The sequence below is a fragment of the Oncorhynchus nerka genome, linkage group LG23, assembly GCF_034236695.1.
Source record: "Oncorhynchus nerka isolate Pitt River linkage group LG23, Oner_Uvic_2.0, whole genome shotgun sequence".
NCBI lineage: Eukaryota > Metazoa > Chordata > Actinopteri > Salmoniformes > Salmonidae > Oncorhynchus > Oncorhynchus nerka.
In genome coordinates, this window is record NC_088418.1 from 41,653,012 (window position 1) to 41,669,790 (window position 16,779).

Below are 16,779 nucleotides of genomic sequence, written 5' to 3' on the forward strand. Positions count from 1 at the left end.
CACCCGTCAGCTACTCTCGACCTTTCAATCTATCTCTTACCCATCCAGTTTTGATTTCTACCTGCCATATATTTTTCAACTGTGCTGCTACCACCTGGGTACTCTACCATGCACCTTAGAGGTTGCTGTCCTATGTGCTGTACATAGTCGTGGAACACTGGTCACTTAATAATGTTTACATGCTGTTTTACCCACTTCATATGTACACTACATGACCAAAGTTTTGTGGACACCTTGTGGAACGTCTCATTGCAAAATCATGGGCATTAAAATGTGGTTGGTTCCCCCTTTGCTGCTATACCAGCCTCCACTCTTCTGGGAATGCTTTCCACTAGATGTTGGAACATTGCTGTAGGGACTTGCTTCCATTCAGCCACCAGCATTACTGAGGTTGGGCCCTGTTTGGTGATTATGATGAAGGTACTACATTGAAAGTCACTGAGCTCTTCAGTAAGGCCATTCTACTGCCAATGTTTGTCTATGGAGATTGCATGGCGGTGTGCTCAATTGTATACACCTGTCAGCAACGGGTGTGGCTGAAATAGCCATTTGAAGGGTTGTCCACATACTTTTGTGTTTATAGTGTATGTACTTTATTCTAGTTGATCCCTATACTCTTAACTATTGCTGTACATGTACTATTCAGATATACTACACTTTCTATCCTTAAAATGTCAAAACATCCCATGTATGTACGAGCACACAGCCATGCAATCTCCATAGAGAAACACTAGCAGTAGAATTGCCTTACTGAAGAGCTCCTTGACTTGCAATGTGGCACTGTCATGGATGCCACCTTTCCAAGAAGTCAGTTTGTCAAATGTCTACCCTGCAAGAGCTGCCCCGGTCAACTGTAAGTGCTGACATTGTGAAGTGGAAACGTCTAGGAGCAAAAGCGTCTCAGCCGCTCAGAACGGGACCGCCGAAGAACGTAAAAATCGTCTGTCTTCGGCTGCAATACTCACTACCGAGTTCTAAACTGCCTCTGGAAGCAATGTCAGCACAATAACTGTTCGTCGGGAGCTTCGTGAAATGGCCGAGCAGCCCCGCACACAAGCCTAAGATCGCAATGCCAAGCGTCGGCTGGAGTGGTGTAAAGCTCTCCGCCATTGGAATCTGGAGCAGTGGAAACACGTTCTCTGGAGTGATGAATCACGCTAAACTATCTGGCAGTCCGACTGACGAATCTTGGTTTGGCGATAGCATTGTCTTTATGCATCTTTATGCACTATACATTGGGCAGGCCTGCATAGTGCCAACTTTAAAGTTTGGTGGAGGAGGAATAATTGTCTGGGGCTGTTTTTCATGGTTCAAGCTAGGTCCCTTAATTGGAACTAAGGGAGATCTTATTGCTACAGCATACAATGATGTACTAGATGATGTGCTTCCAACTTTGTGGCAACAGTTTGGGGAAGGCCCTTTTCTGTCAGCATGACAATCCCCCGTTCATAAAGCGAGGTCCATACAGAAATGGTTTGTTGAGATCGGTGTGGAAGAACTTGACTGGCCTGCACAGAGCCCTGTCCTCAATCCCACCGAACACCTTTGGGATTAATTGGAACGCCTACTTCGAGCCAGGCCTAATCGCCAGACATTACTGCCCAACCTCACTAATGCTCTGTGGGCTGAATGGAAGCAAGTCCCCGCAGCAATGTTTCAACATCTAGTGGTAAGCCTTCCCAGAAGAGTGGAGGCTGTTATGGCAGCAAAGGGGGGACCAACTCCAGATTAATGCCCAAGATTTTGGAATTAGATTTATGATGAGTAGGTGTCCCCCCACACACACCACAAGACTAACAGTATCTTACACACTGAACAAAAAATGTAAACAGTGTTTGTCCCATGTTTCGTGAGCTGAAATAATGTCCCCGAAATCTTTCATACGTACATAAATCTTATTTTTAAATTTTGTGCACAAATTTTCTACATCCCTGTTTATTGAGCATTTCTCCTTTGACAAGATAATCCATCCACCTGACAGGTGTGGCGTATCAAGAAGCTAATTAAACGGCATGATCATTACACAGGTGCACTTTGTGCTGGGGACATTAAAAGGCCACATTAAAATATGCAGTTGTCTCAACACAATGCCACATGTCTAAAGTTTTGAAGGAGTGTGCGTTTGGCATGCTAACGGCAGGAATGTCCACCAGAACTGTTCCCAGAGAATTGAGTGTTAATTTCTATACCATAACCCACCTCCAACGTCGTTTTAGAGAATTTGGCATAACATCCAACCGGCCTCACAACAGCAGACCATGTGTAACGACGCCAGACCAGGACCTCCACATCCAGCTTCTTCACCTGCAGGATCATCTGAGGAGGGGTGGGGGATTTCTTGGGTGTATTTCTGTCTGTAATAAAGACCTTTTTGTGGGGAAGAACTCATTTTGATTGGCTGGGCCTGGCTCCCCAGTTGACAGCCCTGCCCAGTCGTGAAATCCATAGATTACGGCTTAATTTATGTTGCATGTTTTATTTTTGTTATTGTTTTTATTTCCATCTATCACATCACAAAGTTGTCACCATCTGTTGGCTGTCAATAATTGTCAATAGACAATGCTATCATAATATCACCCGACCCTATTGGGAGCTGTGCTATATACTGTAGGTGTTTTCATTTTTTTATGTTGGTTTCAGCTTTTTGTTTTTATTGTACAATTGTGTTCTCTTACTTTGTACCTTTCTCCCCACACTGAATGAGAATTTAGAAAGACCTTATGGGAAGAAATTGTGTTTGGGGGTTTGAATTGAAGTGTTTAAGGTTTGTGTGTGGGCACTAGCCTTTGTATTTATTAAGGATCCCCATTACTCTTTCTGGGGCCCAAACAAGATTAAGGCAATTACTTAACAAAAATAAATTGAACGGTACGTCATTCAAACAGCACATTATTACGCCACTACTTTATGCCTGCATTTGTTTGGTAACATCCAGTAATTTTATCCAGCCGGATGAAATAGGCTAAGTCCATGTTCTCTATTTATTCCTGACTGATGTTATGTAACCTCTTCAGTGTGAAAAACTCCAGCTACAGCCTTCCGTCCTACCACCCTTATAACAGCTATGAGTGCTCCGAGGGCAGGCAGAGTGAGCGGGCTGGCCTGTGTGGTCTTTCCAACCTGGGAAACACCTGCTTCATGAACTCTGCACTGCAGGTACCATACCCTAACCCCTCAACTTGCCCAATAATGTTTGTACCATGTTTTGTGCTGCTATCATGTTGTGTTGTCATGTGTTGCTGCCATGCTATGTTGTTGTCTTATGTAGTGTTGTGGTGTCTCTCTTGTCGTGATCTGTATTTGGTCCCTTTTATCGCAGCCCCTGCCCCTGCAGGAGGTCTTTTACCTTTTGGTTGGCCAACATTGTAAATAAGAATGAGTTTTTTTACTGACTTGACTGGTTAAATAACGGTTAAATAAAAATATACATAAAACTGTTAACTCTGAACTCTGGTGTGTATGCATTGGTTTTAATTGTATCATGGCAGGAACAGCTGCGGGTATTGATTGACCTTTGGCATTGAAATATACTGGTGGTTTAGGCGATTCCTTTGACTGTTGGATTTTCTCATTATTCCCAGTCTCTTGCATATTTTACTGCTTCTTTTCCCACCTTTAATCGTTTTTAAAATATTTTATATTTTTCTGCAGTGTTTAAGTAATGTACCTCCTCTCACCGAGTATTTCCTGAAAGACAAGTACAACGATGAGTTGAACGAGGACAACCCTCTGGGAATGAAAGGGGAGATCGCCAAGGCCTACGCTGAGATCACCAAGCAGTCGTGGTCTGGGAAGTACAGCTACGTCACACCACGGCCTTTCAAGGTAATTTACGTCACCAGGGTTGGTGTCGAGTCCATTTCCATTCCAGGCATTTCAGAAGGTACACTGAAATTCCAATTATCTTCAATGCTTTTTAATTGAGAAAATGTGTAATTGGAATTTGGTTTGCATTCTGAATTGACTGGAATTTAAATGGAATTGACTCCAACCCTGTACTGTACACATACCAACTTCTGAAATTCACATGGTCTGAAAGTTGTTCCCTCACTTCTGCCTTGATTCTGGATTGAAATGCAGATATGATGTGCCCAATCCCAAATTGACCCTTAGACCCACAAGCCACAACAACCGAGTCTCTTGAGCAGTGATGTAGTGGTAGAAAGAATGGGTGGGTAAACACTGATTTCCGTTCGTGGTGAATAAAGTAACGCTCCCTATACTTTCAATCTGGTTTTCCTCAATCTGGTTTTCCGCAATGGGTGGGTAAACATTCACGCAAAATAGAAAAGGTGTGTAAACGGTGTTTACGTGTGTTTACCATCGATTACACCACTGCTCTAGAGTAGATCAGAAAGGATCACACATATAAGAAATATGGCAATATTCCTACTTTGCTAACTGACAGGCTACAGGTTGGTGGAATCTGTGCTATTTTGCTTGCTTCCACCAATTCAATCTACACAAGTTCCCTAGGGGTGAGGTGTCAATTTGGAATTTCCTATAGATTTGTTGCTGAACCTGTTGTCTATGTTCTCCCCTTCCTCCAGACCCAGGTGGGTCGCTTCGCCCCCCAGTTCTCAGGCTACCAGCAGCAGGACTCTCACGAGCTGCTGGCCTTCCTGTTGGATGGTCTACACGAAGACCTGAACCGCATCAGGAAGAAACCCTACATCCTGCTCACAGATGCTGAGGGCAGGCCTGACAAGGTCTGTTACTGCTAGCTTGCTGTCACTCTTTATTTTATTAGTTTAGTTTCATTCGCTTTACAATTTGTCAGGGACCATGCACAATAAATACATTGCACCATAGCTACAGTACACAGCTGGGCAAATTATTGTCTGTGGTCCCAGGTAGTCTTGCTCTCTCTGGCACTCAACACTCATTCAGTTGTTGTTGTGCGTTGATTGTTTAAATGGAAATCTTTATCTTTAAAGCCACAATCTTGAGTTTGGTGTTTCAGCCAAATGAGGCATTTATATTCAAGAATCAATGGGTATATCATTCATTTTAATGACCAATTGAATGGCAGGAAATATGCCAGATCCTTGGCCAACTCTATAACCTCATTATCGACTCTGTAGCCAATGTGTTTCTGAAGGAGAACCAGTCGCAGTGGGAACAAACAGTGTTCACACCTCCAGTCACTCCACTGTGTCATTTTAGTCTGTTGAAATGGTGTCTCATAGCCTTGAGACATGGCTGTAACAACCATTATTATAGTTTATAGTCTGTCTCGGCTATGTTTCTGATGGCATTGCTTTTCTTCCCTTCTGTAAGACTGTAGGCATGTATCTAGAGTAAAACTATTGATAAAAACAGTGTACCACTCCATAGTGTTCTCTTGGTTTATGTCAAAATGGTATCTCAGCCATATCCCACCCCTCTGTGTGACGACTGTAGGTGTTTGCCAAGGAGTTTTGGGAATAGTTGTACCACCACACACTCCATGTGTCCCTTCACCGCATATCTAAATAGTTTGAGTCTTTCCCTTCCCCTCTGTAACTGTATGTCGTGGCTGAGGAGAAAAGCAAAACCAGTAGTGGGAATAAACGCTATCATAGTACTATACCTCCTCCAGACACTCCATTGTTGCTATTTCACCCTTTGTCAAAAATGGTTCCTCACTATCTTCCCTCCCCTCTGTGTGTCTGTAGGTGGTGGCCGAGGAGGCGTGGGAAAACCACATCAAAAGGAACGACTCCATCATCGTGGACATCTTCCATGGCCTCTTCAAGTCCACCCTGGTGTGCCCCGTCTGCGCCAAGGTCTCCGTCACCTTTGACCCCTTCTGCTACCTGACGCTGCCGCTGCCCATGAAAAAGGAGCGCACTCTGGAGGTCTACCTGGTCAGGCTGGACCCCCTGGCCAGACCCACACAGGTAACTACAGTATCTGGGTTGTATTCATTAGTGCACACTGTAGCAAAAGCTTTTACAACTGAAAACAAAAACAAATGTTTCTTATTGGATAGCACCTCCCCGTTTTGGCCTGTTTGCTTCTGTTTTGTACCTAGTGAAAATGACTAATGTCATTCTGGACCCCCTGACCAAACCCACACAGGTACAGAGCTGTTACCGCCTACCTAGAAATTAGTCATCCTTCACATATTGTGGTCACCCACAATATTCTCTGCTTTTTAATGGATATCCTCTGAAGTGGATTTGAGTATTTGTAATCAGCTTATGCTCTGAATAGGGACAGATGGAAACTGGAGGGAGGTCCTTTTTATCAATACATTTTGAAGGCTTGGTCTATATTTAATGAATCTGCAGCTATTCATTCTTCATGGGGTTTGGGAAATTCTGCTCCTGCGGATTAAGTTATGAGTTAATCTTAGGACCCTGGCTTAATGGCCATTTTGTCTTTCTCTTTGTTTCAGTATAAACTGACTGTGCCCAAGGTGGGCTACATATCAGACCTCTGTACTTCGCTCTCCACTCTATCTGGTGTCCCTGCTGAGAAGGTATGATACACACACACACACAAACGTCTGTCCTGCCTGCTCTTAACTAAATCAGTTCTCCCTCAAAAAATTGTTTTTTAACCTCAAGGGGTTTTATACCTGGTTAAATAGAGGCTAAATTAAAAATGTACGCTCTGGAATGGTATACAGTGCATTCGGAAAGTATTCAGGACCCTTCACTTTTTCCAGATTTAGTTTTTTTCAATCTACACACAATACCCCATAATGACAGTGAACACAGTTTTTGGGAAATTTCAGCAAATGTATTACAAATAAAAAACAGATGCCTTATTTGAATAAGAATTCAGACCCTTTGCTATGAGACTCGAAATTGAACTGATTCAATTTATCATCCTTATGATTTTTCTACAACTTGATTGGAGTCCACCTGTGGTAAATGCAATTGATTGGACATGATTTGGAAAGGCCCCACAGTTGACAGTGCATGTCAGAGCAAAAACCAAGCCATGAGGTCGAAGGAATTGTCCGTACAGGATTGTGTCGGCACAGATCTGGGGGATGGTACAAAAACATTTCTGCAGCATTGAAGGTCCCCAAGAACACAGTGGCCTCCATCATTCTTAAATGGAGGAAGTTTGGGACCACCAAGAGTCTTCCTAGAGCTGGCTGCCTGGCCAAACTGAGCAATCCGGAGAGAAGGGCCTTGGAAGTGACCAAAAACCTGATGGTCACTCTGGCAGAGCTCCAGAGTTCCTCTGTGGAGATGGGAGAACCTTCCAGAAGGACAACCATCTCTGAAGCACGCCGCCAATCAGGCCTTTATGGTAGAGTGAACAGACGGAAGCCAATCCTCAGTAAAAGATACATGACAGCCCGCCTGGAGTTTGCCAAAAGGCGCCTAAAGGACTTTCAGACCATGACAAACAAGATTCTCTGGTCTGATGAAACCAAGACTATTTGGCCTGTATGCCAAGCGTCACGTCTGGAGGAAACCTGGCACCATCCCTATGGTGAAGCATGGTGGTGGCAGCATCATGCTGTGGGGATGTTTTTCAGCTGCAGGAACTGGGAGACTAGTCAGGAACGAGGCTAAGATGAATGGAGCAATGTACAGAGAGATCCTTGATGAAATCCTGCTCCAGAGCACTCAGGATCTCAGACTGGGGCAAAGGTTCACCTTCCAACAGGACAATGACCTAAGCACACAGCCAAGACAACACACGAGTGGCTTCGGGACAAGTCTCAATGTCCTTGTGGCCCAGCGAGAGCCCAGACTTGAACCCGATCAAACATCTCTGGAGAGACCTGAAAATAGCTGTGCAGCAACGCTCCCCATCCAACCTGACAGAGCTTGAGAGGATCTGCAGAGAAGAATTGGAGAAACTCCCCAAAAACAAGTGTGCCAAGCTTGTAGCATCATACCCAAGAACACTCGAGGCTGTAATCGCTGCCAAAGGTGATTCAACAAAGTACTGAGTAAAGGGTCTGAAAACTTATGTAAATGTAATTTTTAAATGTTTTATTTATATATTTGCAAAAAATCTAAATCTGTTTTTGCTTTGTCATTATTGGGTATTGTGTGTAGATTGATGAGTAAAAAAAGCTATTTAATCCATTTTAGAATAAGGCTGTAACGTAACAAAATGTGGAAAAAGTCAAGGGGTCTGAATACTTTCCGAATGCACTATGTGTACTTAAGATGTTTTTATTTTCTTTCCAAATTCAGATGATTGTAACAGATATCTACAACCACCGGTTCCATCGTATCTTTGCCACCAATGAGAACCTCAGCAGCATCATGGAGAGGGACGACATCTATGTGTGAGTGTCAGATACAGACTTTTCTGATGAAGGTAGTTGGATGAAGCACTGTCTACTCTCCCTCAAGTGTTAGATCTGAGAAACCTGGGTCACATTCATTAGGCACCAAACAGAAGGGCATGGACTGAAACCAGAAGGGACTACTACCTGAACCTGTCCAATAGGAAACATTGTTTTCCCTTGCAAAACGTTTTGCTACGTTATGCCCGAATGAATATGACCCTTAACTTACCAAAGATGCAAACATCTGCAACACATTCACCCTACCCTATAATTCTGTAGTTTTGAGGTGGCAGTGCATTTGATCTTAGTAACTAACTTAACATAGCATGCATCTGAGCAGGGTTTCTTTCCTTCTTGTCCAGACGAGAAAGAAAAAAATCTGCACAGGTTCTCTTGTGCACCGTTCAACCAATCCAGTAAATATGGAGGAGGAGTTAAGATGGAGTGTCGCCTTGTTAACATCCCAAAACGGTAGTCACGTCACAGGCTCTTTCCAAACCGGATGCATCTGGTTGTGTCCTAGCCCGCAGAGGGTGGTTCTTAACTGACTTGCCATAGTAAATAAAGATTCAATTAATGGGGGGAAAAATAACTCTCCTTGTTGTACAGCTTTGAGGTGGCAGTGAACCGGCTGGAGGACACAGACCATGTGGTGATCCCAGTCCACCTTAGAGAAAAGTACAAGCAGTCAGGGTACAACCACACCTCCACTCCTCTGTTTGGCCAGCCCTTCCTCATCACCGTTCCCAGAACACTCAGCGAGGACAAGCTCTACAACATGCTGCTGCTACACCTCTGGTGGGTCACACTCACACACACGTGTTCTACAACAGTATTCAGACCTTTACTCAGTACTTTGTTGAAACACCTTTAGCAGCGATTACAGCCTTGGGTCTTCTTGGGTATGACGGTACAAGCTTGGCACACCTGTATTTGGGGAGTTTCTCAGATTCTTCTCTACCAATCCGCTCAAACAGGGAGCATCGCTACGCGGCTATTTTCAGGTCTCTCCAGAGATGTTCGATCATGTTCAAGTCCGGTCTCTGGCTGGGCCACTCAAGGACATTCAGAGACTTGTCCCGAAACCACTACTGCGTTGTCTTGGCTGTGTGCTTAGTCATTGTCCTGTTGGAAGGTGATCCTTCACCCCAGTCTGAGGTACTGAGTGCTCTGGAGTAGGCTTTCATCAAGTACTTTGCTCTTTTCATCATCTTTCCCTCGATCCTGACGCTCCCCGTCCAAACTGACAGGGCTTGAGAGGATCTGCAGAGAATAATGGGAGAAACTCCCCAAATGCAGGTGCTAAAACAAAGTACTGAGTAAAGGGTCTGAATACTTATGTAAATGTGATATTTAAGTTTTTGCTTTGTCATTATAGGGTGTATTGTGTTGATTGAGGAAAATAATACAATTTATTCCAAAAATCACATACATGCACTACAGCAAGCTTTACAACATGCTATTGGTACGCCTCTGGTGAGTAGGTAACCATCTCAGAAACTGCCATTAACTACCCTTGTGCTCTGCGCTCTTGTTAATTACTTAGCCTAATTGTGACAGATGTTGATGTAAAAATGAATATATTAATACATTTGATTGCTCTTTTCATTGTTTCTAAGAAACCTTTTTAGTTTCTAGTGTAAACAAGGCTTTGACACAATGTCCCGATTTGTAAGTTTTCTCATTAAATGTTCTCTGAGTACTAACAGCACTGAGGGTGGATGTTTCTTTCTTCGGGGGGAGCATATAAATGATGTTGAGCAGTTAGATGTTGTTGGACTATATCTGTATGTTTTGAATGGGAACTGATTATATTAGTGTTTTGTGTTGTATGGTGCAGTCGGTTTGTGCGCTCTGTCGTTGAGGAGGAGGACACTGAGGAGACAACCCCTTCATCTAAACAACATATTGTCAATGGCAATGCTACCAATGGGGTCCTGGAGGAGGGCTCTCCCAGTACGTAACACACACACGCTCAAACAGACACACTTACACATGCACTCACCTGGGACTTTTCCTGAACAATGTGTTTGTTTCATATGATTGTGTTCTGTGTTCCCCTTTGATGTATTTTGTAATTGATGTGTAAATAGATGTGTAAATAGATATGTATAGTGTAATTGTTTTATTGATGTGTTCATGCAGGGCTCGCCTGCGAAAGAAAGGTTAAATAAAAAATGTCACCCCTGTCGATAAAGCTATTCCAAAATCTGATCAGCTGATCCACTCCATTCCAGGCGAGATGGAGACTGATGAGCAGGATGGAGACGACGAATCCAGTCAGGACCAGGAGCTGCCCTCTGAGAATGACAACAGCCAATCAGAGGACTCTGTGGGTGGTGGGGACAACGAGCTGGAGAATGGGGTTGGTCCAGGGGGAGAAAACTCGGGGACCAAAGGTCACCAGAACCAAACGTCTATGACGATGGGGGAGAAGAAGAGATTGTTTACATTCCAGTTTAACAACATGGGCAAGACTGACTTCAGCTTAATCAAGGAGGAACCGCGGCACATCCGGTTCGACGAGGGACACCTCAGACTCAGTGGTAAGATGGGCATTTTACATATGTTACGCAGATGAAGTTGAAACCCTCCAATAAAGATAATAACATGGTAACATTCTAGTAAAATTATACTTATTGTAAGCACAAAGCAGTGCCTCTACTAGTTCTTAATGCCCAATCCACCTTTCTTGTTCGGTTATATTCTCACCTTTACAATGAGTCTTTAAGGGTATATTGCTCTCTCTCTAACAGACCAGTCCTATCTCTCTTTGGACTGGGAACCAGAGGTCAAGAAAAAACACTTTGATGAGGGTATCACAGAGGTAAGGCTTTCTACTCTCCTCTAACACTAGAAACCATTTTACTTACACTACCCTCTGTATTTATTTAGACAGTGAAGATAAAATGTGAAAATATGGCCCTATACTCCAGCATTTTTTTATTTGAGATAAAATGTTTCATATAAGGGGTGACAGTACAGAATGTCACCTTTTTTATTTGAGTGTATATTCATACATTTGTTTTACCATTTAGAAAGGAAGTCAATGTGTATCTAGTCCCCCATTGGAATACTTTTTTTCCCATAAGTATTTGGACAAATTAACTTATAGTGTATTAATGTAGTCAGAAGTTTAGTATTTGGTCCCATATTCCTAGACTACATCAAGCTTGTGACTCTTCAAACTTGTTGGATGCATTTGCAGTTTGTTTTGGTTGTGTTTTGGATAATGTTTTGCCCAGTAGGAGCTGAATGGTGAATAATGTATTATCATTTTGGAGTCACTTTTATTGTAAATAAGAATAAATGTTTCTGAACACTTCTACATTTACATTTTTATTTTATTTTAATTGAACCTTTATTTAACTAGGCAAGTCAGTTAAGAGCAAATTCTTATTTACAATGACGGCCTGCGGGGATGGGGCTGTATTTTTATTTTTAAAAGACATGAATGTGAATGGTACCATGATTATGGATAATCATGAATATTGATACGTAAGAAAGTTAGAGCCACAAAGATCATTATCCCCCCCAAAATATTAACCACCCCTGTTATTGGTAATGGTGAGAGGTTAGCATTTTTTTTGGGGGGGGGGTGATTTTTGTTCCTCTAACTTTCTCACTCATCATTATGACATGTGACATTGATTGCTATCGCCTGTTATGAAACATTTGATCTAAAATCAAAAACGCTGGAGTATAGAGCCAAATTTACAAATGTTTGCGTCTCTGTCTAAATAAAAACAGAGGGGTGTACAGTATATCAATTCACGTCAGACTGTGTCTGTCCTTATGCATTCAAACTGAAACAGTGTTTCCCAAACCTTATGTGCTAGTTTGTAGATCAAATAGTTAGAATGGCTGGAGGTATTTGAGGAGAGGCTTGGAAAACACTGTTGTAGAATTAATGTCTCTCTTTAAGCCTTGGATGGTAATAATACTGTACTAAATAAGTAATAACAAATCTCACTGTCTGTGAACAGGACTTTGAGAAGCATGAGAGCATGGAGTATAAGCCTCAGAAGAAAGCCTTCTTCAAACTGAAAGACTGCATCGAGTTGTTCACCACCAAAGAGAAGCTCGGAGCTGAGGACCCATGGTGAGACTTAACTTCATATTGTCAAGGCTAATAAAGAAAATAATGAACATTTAAAAGAATAGTTCTCTCAAAATAAATATTAACATGTTTTAACATGATATTAATCTCCATTAACCCAGAACTAAAATCTTCTGTAATTTGGGCTGATGCGTAATTTATCCTGGCTGTCTCAGGTACTAAGAAAGTATATGCTTTTTTTTTTTTATTGTCACATAAAATATAATAATTAATTAATCTATCCCAGGTACTGTCCAAACTGCAAGGAGCACCAGCAGGCCACTAAGAAGCTAGACCTGTGGTCTCTGCCTCCAGTCCTGGTGGTCCATCTGAAACGCTTCTCCTACAGCAGATATATGAGGGACAAGCTGGATTCACTAGTCGACTTCCCACTCAGGTACGGTTTTGACCAGATTAATTCATTAGATACTTTTCTGTCAAAGTTTATGAACAAGTTTAATTGTGTAAATTAAAAACATTCAGCTGTTTCCCTGTGGCTTAAAGGGATGCTTCTGGATTTTTGTCTACTTCCCCGGTGTCCGATGAACTTGTGGATACAATTTTTATGTCCCTGCGAGCAGTTTGAAGGAAGTTGCTGACCTGCATGCCCATACACTTCGTCATTGTGCTGACGCTAGTTAGCATTGGCTCACAAAACTACCTCTAACTTCCTTCATACAGGACACAGACATAAAAATGGTATCCACAAGTTCATCTGACTCTTTGGAACTAGTTAAAGGTTAAAGGGCCTCATTGCCTAAATCACTAATACAAATGTTAAATATCTCTTGAAGAGAAAACAAGGAATTCTCCCCCTCATGAATGGTTCTTTGTGTGATTTTTTTTTGTCCAGTGACATGGAAATGTCAGAGTTCCTGATCGACCCTAATGCTGGTCCCTGTCGCTACGATCTCATTGCGGTCTCCAACCACTATGGAGGCATGGGAGGAGGACACTGTAAGTCTGAATTTAAGTATTTTTATTTGACAATTTAGTCATAAACACTAGAAGCGTAATGTGAATTTGAACGTAATGTGTATTCAAAATTGTAAATTCAGACATTGCTAGCCATGGTCTTATCCGAGTTGATTCAAACAAGGAAGTTGAATCAACAGTCTTAATTCCATGCTTGCTTTTAGCAGACAAATGCTCATCTTCTCATCTTATCTTTGGGACACTTAGATACTGCTTATGCGAAGAACAAGGATGATGACAAGTGGTACAACTTTGACGACAGCAGTGTCTCTCCAGCCAACGAAGATCAGATAGTGGTGAGTTCCATAGTCTTCTAACATATTGTCAGATACACAGCACTGCCCAGTGTGAATTGAATGTGCACTTCATATATGTATATATATATATATGTGTGTGTGTGTGTTCAGTCCAAAGCAGCGTACGTGCTGTTCTACCAGCGCCAGGACACAGTGAAGGGAACAGGCTACTTTAATCTGGACCGAGAGGAGGAGGAGGAGGAGGAGGAGAGAGAGGAGGATGGAGAGGAGGTGGAGGAGAACAGAGAAGGGAAGGAGGAGAGGAAGAGCGTCGCCTCATCCCAGGGAGCCTCTGCTTCAGTTCAGAGCGACGAAGAGGATGTCAACGACAATGTCACCATGAAAACCAAATGAGCTGGAGAAACGGAGACAGAGCGAGAGACAATAATATCCATCCTAAGCCATATCGACAGACACAGAGCAGTGTGCCGGGCCTGAGGCTGATCTCTGACACCATCCAGGCCTACAATGAGTGGGCTACCAGGGGAAACTAACCACTGAGAAGTTTGTTAGTGCTGGAACACCGAAGCAACATTACTAAAGAAATCAGGGCCTATAGTTGTCTGTGGTCCGTCCGACCGGTCTTATTCGGGTCGCAGTGATTCTCCTCCATGTCCATTCTACATGAATCATTCACTCTGGAGGAAAAAGATGTCAAGCTCTGTTCTGATTCTGAACAAGGACATCATACTGAAATCGAATGGATCCATTAGAAGTGTTAGGAAGGCCAGAGTTCGGTTCATCATAGTATCAAACACAGAATGTCACAGTGCAGTGTTGTCACTGCTTTGGCGCTTCGAACCGATACTCCCTCTCTCCCACCCACCTGCTTTAATTTTGTTATGTTTTTATATTTCTGAGAGAGCAATGCATTGGCATACCATTATTTTTAAGCTAGGCCTTGTAAATATTTTTTTTGAATGAACACTGAATTATTATTATTATTATTACGTTTTCATGATGCGCTGAAGCCTTTTTGGGGATTCGTCCTTACACTTTTATTTTGTTGCACAGTCACCTGCACTCCCATTTTTTTTTTTTATAATGAATTGTATATTAGTGCCACGTACTGCAATTGTTTTACAAATTACTCTGAGCCAAGGTCTTCTCAGTTAAAACGCTTTGAATGCTGCCTTTAAACACTGTGGTCAACAGAACACGCAACCACACATAGTGACTGCTCTGTGTAGATTAGGAGTGCTGATCTAGGATCATTTTCAACCTTTATGATCATAATGAATAAGGTTATATGGACAGGGGGGACCTGATCCTAGATCAGCCCTCCTACTCTGCTTTGTGTATGTGAGGAGGAAGAAGTAGAGCAAAATACATTTCATAATGTAAAACAGCCAAACTAGTCATGTGGTGAACTTTCATTTTAGACACACAACTAATGTACACAATATGAGCCTTGTGATTACGTTTTTCTTCTGCTGGTCACTACAGTAAGTATCCTCCAAGCCGCATGAAGCCAAGGTCAAGGTCCAGAAACAACCCTTAAACCCCTAGACCCTTTTGTAGATCTGAAATGATAAGATGGGGATGAGAAATGGGGCGAAAAATTCACCTTACCTGTCACATGACAAGGTGGAGCTACTACCATACTGCTTACATCCAATTCTTTCCGATCTTCATAAGTGATTAGGAGATGTGTTTGCTTAGGAGGTAAGGGCTTTTCTGGGACGGACCCACCTCTTAGGCTTTATGTTGCGTTACTAGCTTTACACGGCTTCTTGAGCCTCTCCTCCACTACCTGCTCCTTCTAGAGGCTTTTTGAGATTATGAATATTGGTGATACATTAGATTTCTGTCTCTTGGTTGGATCACCTCAGCCTTAACTCTTAATCTCAGATTGTAGCCTATAGCACATTATTACGTCAAGTTGTCTGTGCATGGCCCCGAAACACAAACGCACGCGCACCTACACTTAAACAGGACACCGATACGAGCTGAAACTCATTCCTACACTCACAGGAACACTTATGTACACACCCTCACACCCTATCTTTGCTGTCCCCAATAGAAACATCCATGAATAGTGACCGCTGCTACCGGAAATCAACCAATTAAAAATATTTTAAAAAATCAAACACGAGAGCCGGAATGTATGCTGAATGACTGACTTGAACTGATCCACTTGTAAGGCCAGTTTTTTTTTTTTTTTGCCTCTTCTTGTCTTGCTTTGGTTAAATGTGAGGGGGGAACTAGTAGGGGGTTCATTACCTTTGATAGAAATACCTGGGTACTGCTGTATGTGGCCTCTCTTCCAAGGGAAAATAATGCTTCATTGTGGTTGGTGTGTGGAGTAGGGTCTTTCTCTCTAGAGAGTGGGAGGGATGGGTGGATGGTTGAATTACTGATCAGCCTGAGTGGGTGAGATGTGGTGATTGCATATAGCATATATAGTACTGTACATAAGAGTTCACTCTGTGAGTGCACATTTGATAACATTTATTTATTTATATGGAAGCATTTAAAAAATAATAAAAAATATATTTAAAGACCTTGGCAAGATCGAAGATGTAATGGGGATTTGGGTTCATAGACCACAAATTCAGGGTTTTTTCTGAAATGGCGCCCTATACTGCATAGAGCTCTCGTCAAAAGTAGTGCCCTATATAGGGAATAGGGTGCCATTTGGGAGAGACAGAATTCTTACCTGTGCTTTTCTCTTCTGGGGGATTGGATCTTTTTGACAGGATGTTCTATTGTTCTGATTTTATTTGTAAAGGTGAATATATTCAGGCATCCTTTGCATGACATAGGGGTTTCCAGGTTTGGCTGCGCTTGAGTTCACTTGGGTTTACATTTGAAATGTGCATGTATATTTACACACAAACTTCAATAAAGTTGTGTAAAGCCTAGAACTCTTTTTTTTCCTGTAAACTATTCGGAATTTCCAACCTTAAGGTTGTGTAGGCTATATATTTAACTTGATTGGTAATGACTCGGATTGGGTGTTCGTGCCCTCGGGAGGTAAATGTATAACACAGGAGCATTCCTGGCTCAACCAAGAAATTGGAAATAGAGGCCCTCCTTGTGGCTGAAGCTGGACCATGACTGGCTATTATGGCCTATTCATACTATACTAAAACATATTTTGTCCGAGGTTCTGAGGTGTTGAAGCTCAGCACAAACATAGATGACCATTTTGTCTG

At 42.4% G+C, this 16,779-nt stretch overlaps 1 protein-coding gene across 5 annotated transcripts in view; it reads left to right on the forward strand.

The window, feature by feature from the left end:
* LOC115106849 (ubiquitin carboxyl-terminal hydrolase 15-like) overlaps positions 1 to 16,488 on the forward strand; it is a 37,291-nt gene extending 20,803 nt beyond the window's left edge. For all 5 annotated transcript variants that reach the window (XM_029629996.2, XM_029629998.2, XM_065008123.1 and 2 more), the window contains 15 exons: positions 3,015 to 3,156; positions 3,652 to 3,825; positions 4,551 to 4,709; positions 5,658 to 5,882; positions 6,383 to 6,466; positions 8,154 to 8,248; positions 8,861 to 9,049; positions 10,092 to 10,207; positions 10,489 to 10,797; positions 11,008 to 11,078; positions 12,238 to 12,353; positions 12,598 to 12,747; positions 13,204 to 13,307; positions 13,533 to 13,621; positions 13,733 to 16,488. In XM_029629996.2, the coding sequence (XP_029485856.1) occupies positions 3,015 to 3,156; positions 3,652 to 3,825; positions 4,551 to 4,709; positions 5,658 to 5,882; positions 6,383 to 6,466; positions 8,154 to 8,248; positions 8,861 to 9,049; positions 10,092 to 10,207; positions 10,489 to 10,797; positions 11,008 to 11,078; positions 12,238 to 12,353; positions 12,598 to 12,747; positions 13,204 to 13,307; positions 13,533 to 13,621; positions 13,733 to 13,975 (2,266 nt within the window). In that variant the 3' untranslated portion in view covers positions 13,976 to 16,488. The remainder of the gene's footprint in view (positions 1 to 3,014; positions 3,157 to 3,651; positions 3,826 to 4,550; positions 4,710 to 5,657; positions 5,883 to 6,382; positions 6,467 to 8,153; positions 8,249 to 8,860; positions 9,050 to 10,091; positions 10,208 to 10,488; positions 10,798 to 11,007; positions 11,079 to 12,237; positions 12,354 to 12,597; positions 12,748 to 13,203; positions 13,308 to 13,532; positions 13,622 to 13,732) is intronic.
* The last annotated feature ends 291 nt before the right edge of the window (positions 16,489 to 16,779 follow it).